The 14992-nt window shown below is 34.8% G+C and overlaps 1 protein-coding gene and 1 long non-coding RNA gene across 6 annotated transcripts in view; one reads left to right on the top strand and one right to left on the bottom strand.

Moving 5' to 3' along the window:
• LOC123848297 (uncharacterized) overlaps nucleotides 1-14992 on the top strand; it is an 844895-nt gene that overhangs the window by 34898 nt on the left and 795005 nt on the right. The window lies entirely within an intron of this gene.
• Nucleotides 1-14992, bottom strand: part of LOC123848295 (bifunctional heparan sulfate N-deacetylase/N-sulfotransferase 3) — a 176962-nt gene that overhangs the window by 9786 nt on the left and 152184 nt on the right. For all 3 annotated transcript variants that reach the window (XM_045880526.3, XM_045880528.3, XM_045880527.2), the window contains 4 exons: nucleotides 14050-14173; nucleotides 11123-11297; nucleotides 7922-8092; nucleotides 6430-6539 (listed from right to left, as the gene is read on the bottom strand). In XM_045880526.3, the coding sequence (XP_045736482.1) occupies nucleotides 6430-6539; nucleotides 7922-8092; nucleotides 11123-11297; nucleotides 14050-14173 (580 nt within the window). The remainder of the gene's footprint in view (nucleotides 1-6429; nucleotides 6540-7921; nucleotides 8093-11122; nucleotides 11298-14049; nucleotides 14174-14992) is intronic.

Below are 14992 nucleotides of genomic sequence, written 5' to 3'. Positions count from 1 at the left end.
TCTGTACACAAATATTTGTAAGTAGCCTCAAATGGAAACAACTCTATGTCTATCAATTAGTGAAAGGATGAACAAATTGTGGTATATCCATAAAATGGAGTACTACTCAATGATAAAAAAGAGCTAATTACTGAAAGATGTAACAACAGGGAGGAATGTCAAAAGCACTATGCTAAATGAAAGAAAGTAGATGGGTGGTTGCTGGGGGTCAGGAGTGAGGGGAAAGGATTGACTGCAAAGGAGCATGAAGAAACTTTTTGGGTTAATGGAAGTGTTCTGTGTCATCAATCTGTATAGTTAAAATGGGTAGATTTTATTATATATGAATTTTCTATCAATAAACTGATTTAAAATTATACTGTGATTGAATGTGTGTGTATATGTATGGATGTGATTTGGAAGGTATATGTAGCTAGCTAATCTTGTGGCTTTTATAACATAGCTGTATGAAAAGAATGCAAACCTAGATTTCTGCTTCTATACTTGTTTGGATATTAGAGACACTAAAGGATTATTCACATCCCACTTATGCAAAGCCTATTTCTCATGATTACTGACACAACTATGTGAGATCAGGACACAACATGATATGTCTTCATCTTATTTATATTTTATATTTATATTTATATTTCAGAGTTCCAGTGAAGAAGCTTGACACAAAACAGAGAAAGATCTCCCTACATCTGTTTAGAATATCATCAGTGTTCCTCTTAAGATTAAACTTGGTACCACTGATATCTGGTGGTACAGCAAGAAACCTTTGTGTAGGCACTAGTCATGGCTAGGACCCTCCTTTAAAGGACTTCAGGAAGTGAACTTTTTGGGGGAAATTTTTTGTGTTGTTTATGCCTCTGGTTACCCACCCCTTCCTGGAGGTAGAGATACTTTGTTCATCATTGTATCCCAGAGTCTTTCACATAATAGTCATCCAATAGAACTTTGTAGAATTAGAGTAAAACAAGAATGGATTTATTCTTCTCTCACTCAAATAAATAAAATCTTAAAAAAGGGGGAGGCACCTGGGTGGCTCAGTCTGTTGAGCGTCTGTCTTCAGCTCAGGTTATGATCCTGGAGTCCTGGGATTGAGCACCACATCAGGCTCCGTGCTCAGCAGGGAGTCTGCTTCTCCCTTTCTCTCTGCCCCTCCTCCCACTTGTGCACTCTCCTCTCTCTCTCTCTCTCAAATATATACAATCTTAAAAAAAAAAAAAAAGAATGGATTGGTTCTTAAATTTCTATAGAATATCACCTGGGGATGTCTAGAAATAACTGGAAGAGACTTGTAGTCAGGGACAATTGAAATTCTCCAATGATTCAGAATCCAACTGGTGACATTTTGGCAGGTGAATCCTAGGGAATATTCAGATTATACTTAGAAGTTCAAGTATGTTTAAAATGCCTTTAGATTGAAATAACATTTCCATGGGAGAATAGTGAATTGCAAACAATGCAGGTAAATTTCAAAATCAAAACACCATCATTCAGGTGTTGCTAATATGGAACAAACAGAAGTTACTTTTTGTTTGTTTTTGTTTTTTAAATCAGTTTCCTCTCTACAAACATGCTTTTATGATTTAATGAGCCATTTTGCTGATACCCATTTTATTTGTAACAGTTTTTTAAGGTATAATTTACTTATAACACTCATCGTATACAATTAAGTGATTTGTAGCAAGTTTATATAGTTGTATAACTATCACCACAATCCAGTATTAGAACATTTCCATAATCCCCCCAAATTCCTTAGAGCCCACTGGAAGCAATCCCTGCTGTTACCTCCAGGCCCAGGCTAGCACTGATCTACTTTCAGTCTCTAATTTGTCTTTTCTGGAAATTTCCCCCATTTTTTTTTTTTTTTTTCTGGGGTGGATATGCCATTTACCAGGTGATGGATATTTGGGTTAGTTCCAGTTTTTGGCATTCATTCATTCATAAATTTTTTTTTGTCTTTTGAACACATTGATTCCTCACTTCATAAGAGCATTCTAAAAGTAGTATCACTAGCATACAATCACAATGTTAGAGAACATTGAATAAACATGAGCCTTAAAAAAAATCACAGGGTAGACAGTGGGATGATAAACTGCTAATTTAAACTTAACGAAGTCGAGTCCAACAAAGTAGGAATCACATGTGGTTCCCACCATTGGGTTATCAGTTTCTGGCTATTACTAATAATGCTTCTGTGAACAAGTATTTGTTGGATGTAGGTTTTCGTTTCTCTTGGGAGTTGAATTATTTGTAAGCTTCTGTTTAATTTTTAAGAGACTGCAAAATTGCTTTTCCAAAGTGGCCATATATTATACATTATCATCAGCAATATATGAGGGTTCCAGTTTCTCCACATTTTTGCTAACATTTGGTATTGTCTTTTGGATTACAGCCATTCTAGTGGTATTTCAGTGTGATTTTAATTTGCATATCACTATGATTGCACATTTATGATGCAAAGTGATCGTGTGTCTGAAGATGGATTCTTTTTATAAGAAAGCCTGAGACAACTTACAAAGCTCATTTTAAAGTTTCAGTCTTTTAAATAAAGTACTTCCTATTGGTGTACTATTCATTAGTCATAATTTACAATATTGTTTTTCTCTGGTTCTAACATCTTGTGCCAACTTAAAGAGCTTAATAGATTGGCAGCACAGTCCAGTGGACTGATTGAGTTTTAGTCCTGACTCCTCAATTTATTTGCCAAGTGACTTTTGGCTTAGCTTTTCTGTATCGGTTTTTGTTTTTGTTTTTTTTTTTTTTAGCTGAAAAATGGAGCTAATAGTACCTATCACATACAGTGTTGGTATGAAGCAATATATGTAAACATATAAATGTAGAATATATATATTTATATTGATTTTCAAATGTTATAACCACTTTTAAAAACAAGCTAATCATTAGAAATTGGAGCAGACTGTCTTTTTCACTACTTACCATTGCTAGGTGCTTCTTTCATGGGTCGTCCAGGGAACCAACAGATTTTAGCTACTATGGCTACTTTTTTTTTTTTTTGCTACTGAAAAAGATTTTAATGTGGCACATTTTTACTCAAACTCATCTACAACGGGATGGGAAAGACTTCCTTGGCAATATAAATTTGGTTGCTAGGGGAAGGGGGATGAGACGCAATTGAAGACCTTCTTGAATTCTGAAGCAGCTTTGATTCTTTATGACTTACTGAGCCCCACCCACAAAACAAAACAAAACAAACCCACAATCTTTATTCAGCCCCTGACCTTCAAATTCTTATTGTCCATTTATTGAAATTTTCATAGTAAATTCGTATTAAAAATTCATATAACACAATCCTGTTTCATCTGTGTTAAGAAAGAGGTTAACTGACTGGGAAGTAAAGATGTCAAATTCAGGTATTTAACCAGTATTTCTACATATGAAACCTGTTGTCATGGTCATTGATGGCTACGTGTAATTGTGAGTGCATATGTTCATGGAAAAATAAAAAGTTTATATTTTTTATAAATTAGTTTATATAAATTAGCACAATTCCATGGTACATGATTTTTATTGCTTTCTCTCAAATGATCAGTCAGCCTAAAACACTATGTAACACATAACATGAAAGCTAAAATAGTGTGAGTATATCAATCCTATTTACAATTTAGGCATGAAGGTTATATTGAACAAGAATTGTAAAATACTAATTTCCTTAATTGCATGAGAAGTTCCCATTTATATTGTTTAAAACTTATACTGCGTAATCACATCACTCTGACCAAGAAAATGAAATTTTTTTTTTACATATTAAATGTCGTTTAAAATTCATGATGACAGTACTAAGTCATTTTTGAGACATCATAGACTATCCAATGGCTGCATGAAATTTGGAAGTCGTGAATACTTTCTTTAGCAATTGCGGAAAGGAATAAATAATACTCGAACAATGGAAACTTACTGCCATTTTTCTTGAAAATAGTTTTGAAATTGAAACTGTTTTTATATTGAAAATAATCAATTTATAGAGTGCTTAAATTGGAGTACTTTTTCATGCCAAGACTGTATAGTAAAATCTTTGTGTAGACCTAGTTTCATTCATTTATTCTTCTCTGTGCAAAAAAACTGGCTTTATGTGGTTAGTTGAGAATTCATATCTGTTTGCAGTTCAGTACGTTCTTAGAGGATTTTAATTATTTCTTTTTAAGTACCAGAGAGATAGTCTTCACTATCACTAGCAGAAAAAATATGAAGCAATAAATGACATTCCTGAGAACATACATTCTGTTTGACTCCTGCTCATCCTCAACGTGTCCAAAGCACCACAGAAAAAATTTATCAGTACAGTTACTTTAACAAGAGTAACTAAATTATCAGGGCAGGGTTCGGACCTGTAAAGGGCTTGGTGAAGGAGGAGGTACACCAATTCAGACCTAAGACAATGACCTGAAATTCCAAATATTCTACAACAGCTCCACTGCTGATGTGTGTAAGGCCAACTGATGATTGACAAGAAAATCTAAAAAGAAACTGAATGGCTGTACATTATTTCTATCAGCAGGGTGAGAGCTTGGGCAGTCCTGCAGGGTGAGAAGCTGTGGTTTCAGAGACTACACATATCTTATCTTGCTGCTTCACCCACTGAGCCCCATACCAGGCTAGAGAATCATATAACAGGCAGTTTTAGCCAGATACATCCCAGGTGCAAAGTGATCCACAGTTCTTTGTATATAGAATGTTCCTTTGATATTACTTCTCTTAAGTTTACACTCCCTTTTCTTGACTGTGGAGGTGAATAAAAAGCTTGCTGCTGAGCTGGATGCAAAGGGGACAAATAACACAGCATGCAGGTCAAGGACCATTCCATAAAAAAAGAGATTATGTCTTTATAGAATACTTCACTTCTTTTTTCTGAAATACAATGTTTTGCTATATGCTCTATAAAAAAGACCCAAAGATAAACCAACTTGAAATAGAAAACTGTTTAGAAAATAAGAGCTTTCTTTTCTCAGAGACACTTAAAAAGATATGAAGCAGAAAGTAGACTTGAATTTCTAACTGCAAACTAAAATCACTCAGGTTTCTTTAAAGTCAAGCTGAAAGTTAAATACCTAAGGGGAGTAGAGTCTGTGTTAGCACTTGAACTAAACTCTACAAAGCTCTAATAGTACTCGTAGTATAAAAACACAGAGGTCAGAAGGTTACTAGTAACAACAAAGTAAATGGCTCTTGGGAAGGATGCTCAAAAGCCAAGTTCCTTTGTCCTCCATACCAAAATGTCTTTCTTACATATGTCTCTACATATGATTTGTTCAAGACATAAGTAGTATTGGATGTTTTTCTGCCAATCTTTGTCATAAGGGATGTTGAAAGGTAAAGGAATCCTGCCTCTCACAACTTGTAGCTTGCTATAAGATAAAACGTACAATAAAAAGAGAAAATCAGTTGATCTATAGAAGTGAGTTTTATAATGAGAAATACAATGGAAGAATTCCATAACACCCCCTTTCAGTTTCTTTAAGGCTCAGTCTATGACCCTAAAATTAAAAAAGACAGTGTTATAGTGGGGGTCAGGTCTATGGCCCATCCAACTTAGTATCTTCCAGTTGCTGTAGGCATGGGAAATAGGAACAAACACAACCCTCAGAAATTTGATTGCCAACCGTAATTGTGGACAAAGTAAGATGGAGGTCTTTTTAAAATGCTAAATGGAGTCCAAAGTCAGGATTAAGGTAAGGTAAGAGAGGTACGTGGGGTGCAAAATTTCAGGAGGCACTCTCTCTTAGGCATTTGCATGGACCTGAGAGCTAGTGCCTCATTAAATCCTAACGCTTCTCTTGCCTTATCCTCGTCCTGGCTGAGATGGAGTCAGTTACCTAAGCAAATCAGAAAAAAAGGAGCAAAAGAAAACCAAACCAGAGCTGTAATTGCTTTGGCCCCCTGAAGAAGAGGTGACAGGGTCAGATAACACAGTGAGTAAAAACACAGAAGCAAAAAATGGAAGTATGTGTAAGAGCACATCTCTCTCTGCCAGTTCAGTCACCTATTGGGTGATTTTTTGCTGCATGACATTGTTTTTGAAAATTGCACAAAAGACGGAGGAGAGAGTTCATAAACCATCTAGTTAGTCATCTCTTTATGCTTCTACCGAGTTCCTCATATTGTCTGTTAAACAGGCTCAGCACTTACCGACTTAAGTAGCCTCTTTTGTGGTTAATTGCTGGTTTTAAGATTTATAATTATTTTGCTTCTCTACTTTCCTTCTAGGGGAAAATATTTCATAGTTAGAAATCAACAGAGGATTTAGGACATTTCTTTGCCACACTGTTGAAAGTTTGTTTCCAAGTAGTTAATGTCAAGCTAATCAGAAAATAATCAGTATGTAAGGAACAGCTAACATGATAGCTGTAGCTCCAAACTACAATTTTTAAAAAACCAATTCTTTCCTGAAACTTCAATAAGTTAATTAGAATATAAACTTACGTTAAAGCTTCAGAGTAATTATAATGAGGAGAGACTCCTAGAAATTTCTGTACTTCATCCATCACTGTAGCAGGATCCATCCTTAGCTGTTGCCCATCAATAATTAGCAACTAAATTACCAAAGGGGAAAAAAAAAGACAATGCACATTGAAAAAAGTTGTGTAACTGTATAATAAAAAATTCCTGCACTCTTGAATTTAATCAGTGAGAGACATTCTACTGAGGGGATTTGCACACATTGTTGTTAGACTTAACCAGGCCCTTCTAATTAATGGCCTGGAATAAGAAATAAATCACACTAATTAAATGCACTCATGTTTTTGTAATCTGAGAAGTCCCGAAAATATTATGAAAACAAGAAAGCCATTTAAGGGAACCAAGAGAGCTTAAGAAACGTGACTACAAAATCACAAATGGAAACCAAGCAAACAATGATTCCATCATTCAAGCTGGGAAGGAGCACTGTAGAAAAGAAGAAAAGTTGGAATAACACCAGGTGTAATGAGGCAGAGGACATGTCATTCTCCATGAGTCCATTCAAAGGAGTAGCACTGTAAAGTTTTAAGAAATAGTTAGATAATCCATTTGGAAAAAAAGGCAAGGCTCCTAGAGAACCTGAATGTGGACGAAGTTCCTCAACTGACGAAGGGGAAGAATTTGCGTGTTACTCTAGGGAAGGAGGCAGGTGGCCAGAAAGATAAAATGCCAGGAGACCATGATGGAGGACCACAAAGTGACCACAATCTGTTCTTCCTTTTTGCTCATCCCTCTTCTCCAGTATTTCTGTTTAGTCTAGATTGGCATTGTTCACTAAAATGTTTTGTGACTATGGGCGTGTTCTAAGTTGTGGTGTCTAACAGGTAGCTATTGAGCATTTAAGATGTGGCTAATGTGATTGAGAAACTGACTTTTTAATTTCATGTAATTTTAATACAAATTTAAATAGCCAGATGTGGCAGCAGCTATCATGTTGGACAGCGAATCTAGACACACAGGCAAGCACCATGTCTGTGTGACTGGACTGCTTTATGCAATCCAATATAGGGGCTGAGTTTGTAATCTAGGTTGGTGCCTGGCAAAAGAGAGAAGCAAGGAAGGCAGGAAAAACATAGGGCTCATGAAAAATTCAGCAAGGTGGTTCAAAGGGAAATAATGACAATTAAGCAAAACAATATTTGCCTTATTGGTTAAGAGGTTCACAAGCTTTACGGGCAGAATAAGAATCAGGGATATGAAGCTTTTGAAGCTCTTTACAATCAGGATGGGCATGCACTAGAAAATACAGCAGGGAGAATATTCTGAAATACTTTTAGAAAGAAAATTAAGCAGTTGGTCTACCTCTGCCTAACTAGTATTCTTTGCCACAGTCTTATGTACAACTACAGAGTAAAAGCTAGTAATGTTTTAATGAGTAAAAATTTCCTCTATCCTAGAGGCAAAGTCATCAACTTAATGAGATTGTAACATGATGTAAATTCTTATTGCTCAATACCTGAAAAGGAGGGAAATAAACAAGCCATCTCTCGATGTGGCTGGCATACCACCCTGGGACCAAACATCTCTTCTGCAAGGCTCGAAGCTCGGAGGGTGCACGGGGCCCAGCTGAGATCACTTCGTAGAAGCTAAACTTCAGAGCTGCGGGGTCTTCATGCGATCGCTGATGCTATGATGAAAAGGTGGATAATTAAACTAACTTGAACCATAGGCATGAATAATTAAAAACCAATCTCTGTGACAAGTCTCGAAGCTAAAGGAAGGAGCGACTCACTGCTGGAGAGTTATTTGTTTTGAAATTAATAAAGGATGAAAATGTTTGCTTGGAGCATCAGGATTTAAAGTTATGACACTGATAAAGGTATCTTTTTTGAGAACTTACTTGGGAGAGGCTGAATTCTTATTGATAGGCCTCCTTAACCAACTTTACTGAGTTTTTTTCCTTAGTGTATGTATTTATTCTGAAAGTAAACTTTTGAAAGTTGCATTAATGCCCCCTTTGCAGCCCATAAGCAAAACATTTGTTATATCCATTGAATATCCGTAATACACAAGCACTCTGCTAGTTTTGCTATATAGTTTTGCTCCGTCTATTAATGCAGGTTTAGATTAGAAAAGCCCTACTGGCTATTTTGAATGGAGAAACTACTGAAAACTCTGACATGTACATTATCTGAAATCCACAGCTTTTATCACATACCACCTAGCATCTAAAAGCCAAGATTATTTTACCTAATGGTAACCTTCCTTTGTGATGAATCAGAATCATTTATTGTACAGAAATGCAGAAGGCAGCAATCCAAACAGGAAAGTGTTTCATAATGGCTCAGGCTGAGGCCCATGGGTTTGAGGAAATCACCTTTTTCCTAAATTGACCAATAAATATTCAGGCTTAGTGGTAGGTTTGTGGATGCTTACCACATCTAGTTGAATAGAAAATTTGCTGCAATTGAGATTCAAATTACTATACTACAACCACTACTAGACTTTGTTAAAGCCTGCATTTTGCCACCATAGAGTGATTTATTTGTAATATTTAGGACATTTTGTTAGCTTACAGCCTTGAAATCTCCCTTTATGGTAAATTCTCAATTTTTCAGGGGCTAAACGGTTGCCAAGTTCCAATTTTCTTTTCTCTTTGAGTCAATTAAGGCTTATTTCTCTTTTCTCTAGATACCTGGTGGAAAAGGTAAAAGACACAAAATCTAATCAGTCAATTTGCAATTTGCTGTATACTATGATTTAATAGATGGCTGTAGGAGTTTGGCATCAATGCTTAGTGTGGAGTTGTGGATTTCAGCTTTCCAGGATATCTCACTTCCTATTATGCAGATTATTGTCAACATGCCTATCTAAGATCCCATCTGCTTTATTATGACCTTTTCCTACTCTGTCCCCAGCACAAAACCTTTCCTGACAATCTGTTCTTCCTTTTTTGAATCAGGAAAAACTACTTTTGTTAAATAACAAAAGGACCCAGTGCTAAGAAACTTTATTCTCTAATATCCTAGATTGTCATGAATTATCTTTTTGAAATCCTATCAGTGGGAATGGAACATACTACACTTGTCTGGAAGATCAGAGCTATGTGCATTCACTTTAATACAGAGAAGCAGCCTTATTTCCAACCCAGGTGCAGAGATTCAGATAAGGAGTTTTTGGTTTTGTTGTTTTGTTTTTGGTTATTACCTTTGTCATTATGTGGTATCCTTCTTTATCTCTTGTTACAGTCTTTGTTTTAAAGTTTATTTTGTCTGATATAAGAAGCATTGCTTCCCCAGCTTTCTTTTTGCATGTTAAATGCTTTTCCATCCCTTCACTTTCAATCTGTATGTGTCTTTAAGTCTGAAGTGAGTCTCTTGCAGGTAGCATATAGATAGATCTTGCTTTTTTATCCATTCAATCACCAATGTCTTTTGATTGGAGCATTTAGTGCATTTACATTTAAAGTAATTATTTATAGGTGTGTACTTATTGCTATTTTGTTACTTGTTTTGAGATTGTTCTTGTAGTTCTTCTCTGTTCCTTTCTTCTCTTGTTGTCTTCCTTTGTGGTTTGATGGCTTTCTTTCTTGTTATGCTTGTATTCTTTCTCTTTATTTTTTTGCATATCTGTTATAGGTTTTTGATTTATGGTTACCATTAGGCTCATATATAACATCTTATGCATATAGCAGTCTATATTAGGATGATGGTTGCTTAAGTTTGAGCCCATTTTAAAGATGCTAAATTTTTATTCCCTCCATCATGTTTTATGTATATGATACCACACTCATCATCCTTTTATTTTGTGAATCCCTTGACTGATTTTTGTAGGTATAATTGACTTTACTGCTTTTGTGCTTTAACCTCTATATTCGTTTTATAAGTGATTAACCTACAATCTTAATTGTATGTTTGCATTTACCTGTGAAATTTTTTCCTTTCATAGTTTTCTTACTTTTGTTTATGGCCTTTACTTTCCACCCAAAGAATTCCCTTTAATGTTTTTTGTAAGCATTGATTTAATGGTGATGAACTCCTTTAACTTCTGTTTGGGAAACTATCTCTCCTATTCTGAATGATAAACTTGCTGGGCAGATTATTCTTGGTTGTAGGTTTTTTCTTTTCAGTACTTTGAATGTATCATGCAACTCCCTTCTGGCCTGCAAGGTTTCTGCTGAAAAATCAGCTGATAGATTTATGGTGTTTTCCTTGTATGTAACTGTTTTCTTTTCTCTTGCTGCTTCAAAAATTCTCCCTCTATCACTACTTTTTGCCATTTTAACTATTATGTGTCTTGGTGTAGACCTCTTTTTAGAAGTTATCCTAGCCTAATAACAGGTAAGGGGTTTTTGAATACAGCATTTCACATTTATCTCAACTTTATAGTTTCCAAGGAAAAGGGACCCTTAGTCTATTTTTCAGTCTATTTTTTCAAAATGCAGATGTGTAGAAGCACAGATACACATACAAATAACATACTATTTTGTTATATTTTCATTTTATTAATAAATTTTATGAAATTAATGCAAAATTAATAAAAACATAAGGAGAACATTAGTTTCTCCAGAAAGAAAGAAAACTCTGTCCACTTTTATGCAGCTATAAAACTAGCAAATCTCTTATTGAGACCTGAGGTGATTGCTATTGCTGCAAACCATCCTCCCTTCTTCATACTCCCCTTCTTACCTGTTAGATTCTGTCTGTAGTATTCTTACCTGATACCAGGAATATGCTCGATCTGAAGGGTCAATGAGGATGGTGATGATCTTGGCTTTGGGGACCAGAGAAGCTGCTCTTTTAGGAGCTTCCTCTGAGTGGAAGTAATTGGCACTCTTTTCAAACAGAAAGTCAGTGGTGACATTAGATGGGACTGGAAAGAAATCCATATACCTAGAAAAGGAATATTTCTCAAAATAAGACTGGTTTATACTCAACTCTGGTGACTATAGATGTTAAAGGTATCCCTTTAGGAACAAATTCATTTGTTTCCTAAACAAAGGCCTTTTTCTATAAGGCATATGTTCCTTATAGTTAGTAAGGGAAAAGTATACAGGACTCTACTAATGTAATTTGAGAATGCTTCTCTAAATACGTTTTCTTTTTGTTTTGCTTACTATCAGGAGATAGCAAAAATGTAGACATGGAATGATTGAATTGGAACAATAATCAATTTAACTAACTATATAAAATGCATCTAAATGCAGAAATATTTTACAGAGAAAAATGTGAGTGCTCAAACAGAAGGAAAATTTGATCAAAACAGATGATATGTTCAAAGATATTTAAAAAGGACTTAGACAGTTTTTTTTTTTACTTTATCACAAGTGAAATAATTTCCTTTCCACTAATGTGTTGTGTTGTGGTTGCATTCAACTATAAAATGTTAAAGGACAGAACACATCTGGTGTAAACATCACCTATTTGCTTAACTTTTTCTCCATTTAGAGCCACTATATTCTTCAGAATATTTATAAAAGTTTAAAAAGTATGTTCATATTTCCAAATGTAAAATCCTATCAAATTTCCCAATATCCTTAAGCGGGCTGAGAATGTAAATCACTAGCAGAGTGAACACAGGAATACCTGAAGCCTTAAGCAGAGAAGTGTAGGACATAATAGATTTTGTATAATGTCCCATCTGTACAAAAGCTGTCAAATATAAACTAATTCAGCACGTGATAATGTATATTTCTGAGGCCCTGAGGACAAACTTTTAAAGGAAAAAGAGCCTTTTTAGAGAGCACATGCAAATTTAACTTCTAGGGTTTCTTACATTTGATCATAATGGCTTCTTCAACCTCCACTCCCACCCTCTTCAATTTATAAGCCACCAAAACTTTGGGCTACCAAAACACGGTAGTTCAATAATTATTGAACAAGAGAGTCATTAACATTTATGTGATGACTTCTTGATGCCGTATGTTGTTTTCTTTTAGTCATCTCACATGATAAAGCTTCTGGTAGGATTCCAGTTGTTAACATATTGCAAAGTTTGGCTGGCACAACAAAGTAATGTCTTGAAACTCAGGACAGTAAAGAAATCCTTTTATGTTTCCTGGAAATTGCCTTGGTAATATGTCATTCTGGCATCCTTTTAGGGGGAAACAGATTTATAAAAATTTCTGGGAAGTTTGATCTGCTATATGTTGTGTATAATCTATTTACAGAAAGTGCCAAATTTTAAGATACTTCTTAATTTAGATGCTCACCTTGGTTCCAGGGATGCTAAGGTTATCCCAAGTGTCTAGTGGTATCTTATTTGCTCTAAGCTTGTCTTAGCCATGCTTATTCTGAGAAAGGCTCTGAAAGCCACAAAAGAAGGGCAGAAAGTATTGAATTCTGATAGCTTTTAGTTTCTAAAAATAGTCCCACTTTCCCAGCAGTCCTCTTTATACCTGGAACAGTTTAGGCCTTAAAAACTTCCTCATGCAGTTTTGGATCTTGGACCTATAATGTGTTGATTTTGCCTGGCCCCAGAGGCTCATGGAAAAAGCAGGGTCCAATTCTTGTCCAAGTATTACATTCCTCTCCACTTTCAAAGCAATTTTTCATCACTCCCTTTAGTCCTGATATTAATGTAGATTTATTCTACCATATACAGGCATATATATTTGAGTCACTGGTCAAATAGCAGCTGAAGTAGTTGATGCTTTCTTGATTCTCACAGTTGTTACTTAACATGACACAATTAATCAATATCAAGTCCTGTACTGAAGAATTGGCAGTGAAGGATATTACAATTAGAATATATGTAAATCCTAGTAGCTGCTCAAATTATACTCAACACATTTCTTTCCTTTTGGACTACACACAAGCAACTCTCGAGGGGGTTGATACTTGTAAAATTGAGATCATGCAATCTGACAACATAAGTTAATATATAACAACTCTTTATGCTAAAATACATGCAAAATGTTTATGTTCATGCCCTAGAATTATTATAATTCCACTCTTTTATATCACTGTCTGCCTAGAATTTCTACCTTAACAGCAAGACTTATAGATATATTTTATTATTAACATGTTCATGTGCAGTATCTATTCCTACTATATTACTGTATTTTGTGTATATTTGACATTTTAACTTTTAATTTAACTATTTTCCTCAGATGGTTGATATAGTTCCAGTTTCAATTTAAAGACCAAAAATTAAATTTTGTATATTGTTGATAGCTTTATTATAGTTTTCATCACTTATAAAATATATACACATTTCTAGTTCTATTTATTTACCTTTTATGCCAAAGCAAAATAGAAAATTATGTACGTGGACTGTAGCATCACTGTAATGCAAAGTACACAAGAAGAGAAAGCTATGAAAGTATTTTCTTAAGAGTGGAGAGGAATGAAATTCCTGGGGTTAAGGTATTTCTCTGACTTTATATCTGTAATTACCATCAAAGATAATTAATGCAAATTGAAATTACATATGGGCCTCTTGAGGTGACAAGTCCCTCAACAAACTGAGAAAAGTTTCTTATGAATAATTTTTGTGCTTCTTCATTTTATTCAATCCATTTCCAAGGCACAGAGGATAACTTTTGTTTGTGGCTACAAACTTATATGTTTATAAATATTAGCACTAATTTTATACTGTGCACAGTACATATACTTTTAGATTTATACTAATAACCCATCTTACCAATCAATCCCCCTGTGGTAGTTATTTCTATTAAAGAACTGTACCTCCTCAAAGGTTTTTGGGCTGGGGGAGTTACTAAAGATGGAAGGATGCATAACCAGGAACAAATACAAAGCAGTGGTTCCTGAAAAGACAATAGAGGTTTAGAAATTAAAGAAATGAAAACAAAGTTTCCTACTATTAACATTTCAAAGTCATTAATAAACTAAGTATTGTAATGATCCAAACAGATACCTATTAGTACTCCTTGAATTAAACTGAATAGATCACCAGCATTTTAAAAGAAGCAAATTCTAAAAAACTGGAGATAAGTATGTGATGAGAAGAGGCCCGCTGGGGGAACTGTTTGACCACATCTCTATCACTGATTTGGTTTGTGACTTTGGCTTTTAGCTTCTCTTTGTCTTGGCTTTATCAGTAGAAAATCACCCGCTTTGCTTATTTCATAAGCTTTCTCTGAGGATGACATGTCATATTGTGCCTGAAGATATTTTGATATTAATAAAGCATTATATAAATAAAAGATACCATTGTTTCATATAAGATATTACATCACCAAAACCAGTACTTGGGTTCTCCTAGAAAGTTCTTCCTGAGGCCCAAGAGAGCTTATTAAATTTGAGACAGAGTTTAAACTTTCAACAAGTTTTTTTAAAATTTGAATGTACTTCTAAAAAGTGATGTCAGAAATCATTTTTTTGAAAAAAAGTTGTGTCCTTTCTTAGTGACATAACTTATAAAATCTGCAGTTTTGGAAAGAGAATGGCATATCACAGGTGCCCATATAGATTTGTGACTATTAGGAATCAAGGGTGTGATTTTTTTTCAAAATGAGCAGTGTTATAAACTGTAAAATTAGTATATTAGAGCCTAAATTATGAGCTAAAGGTATAGCTTAGATTGCACAAGAAAAAGTAAGGCAATTTGAGTTCAGTTTGCCTAA

Source organism: Mirounga angustirostris, unplaced genomic scaffold, assembly GCF_029215605.1.
Source record: "Mirounga angustirostris isolate CCGP_5_RB_7025 unplaced genomic scaffold, mMirAng1.0.hap1 SCAF_2, whole genome shotgun sequence".
NCBI classification, from domain to species: domain Eukaryota; kingdom Metazoa; phylum Chordata; class Mammalia; order Carnivora; family Phocidae; genus Mirounga; species Mirounga angustirostris.
The sequence above is the reverse complement of the archived record's forward strand: the minus strand, read 5'-3'. Positions and strand labels throughout refer to the sequence as shown.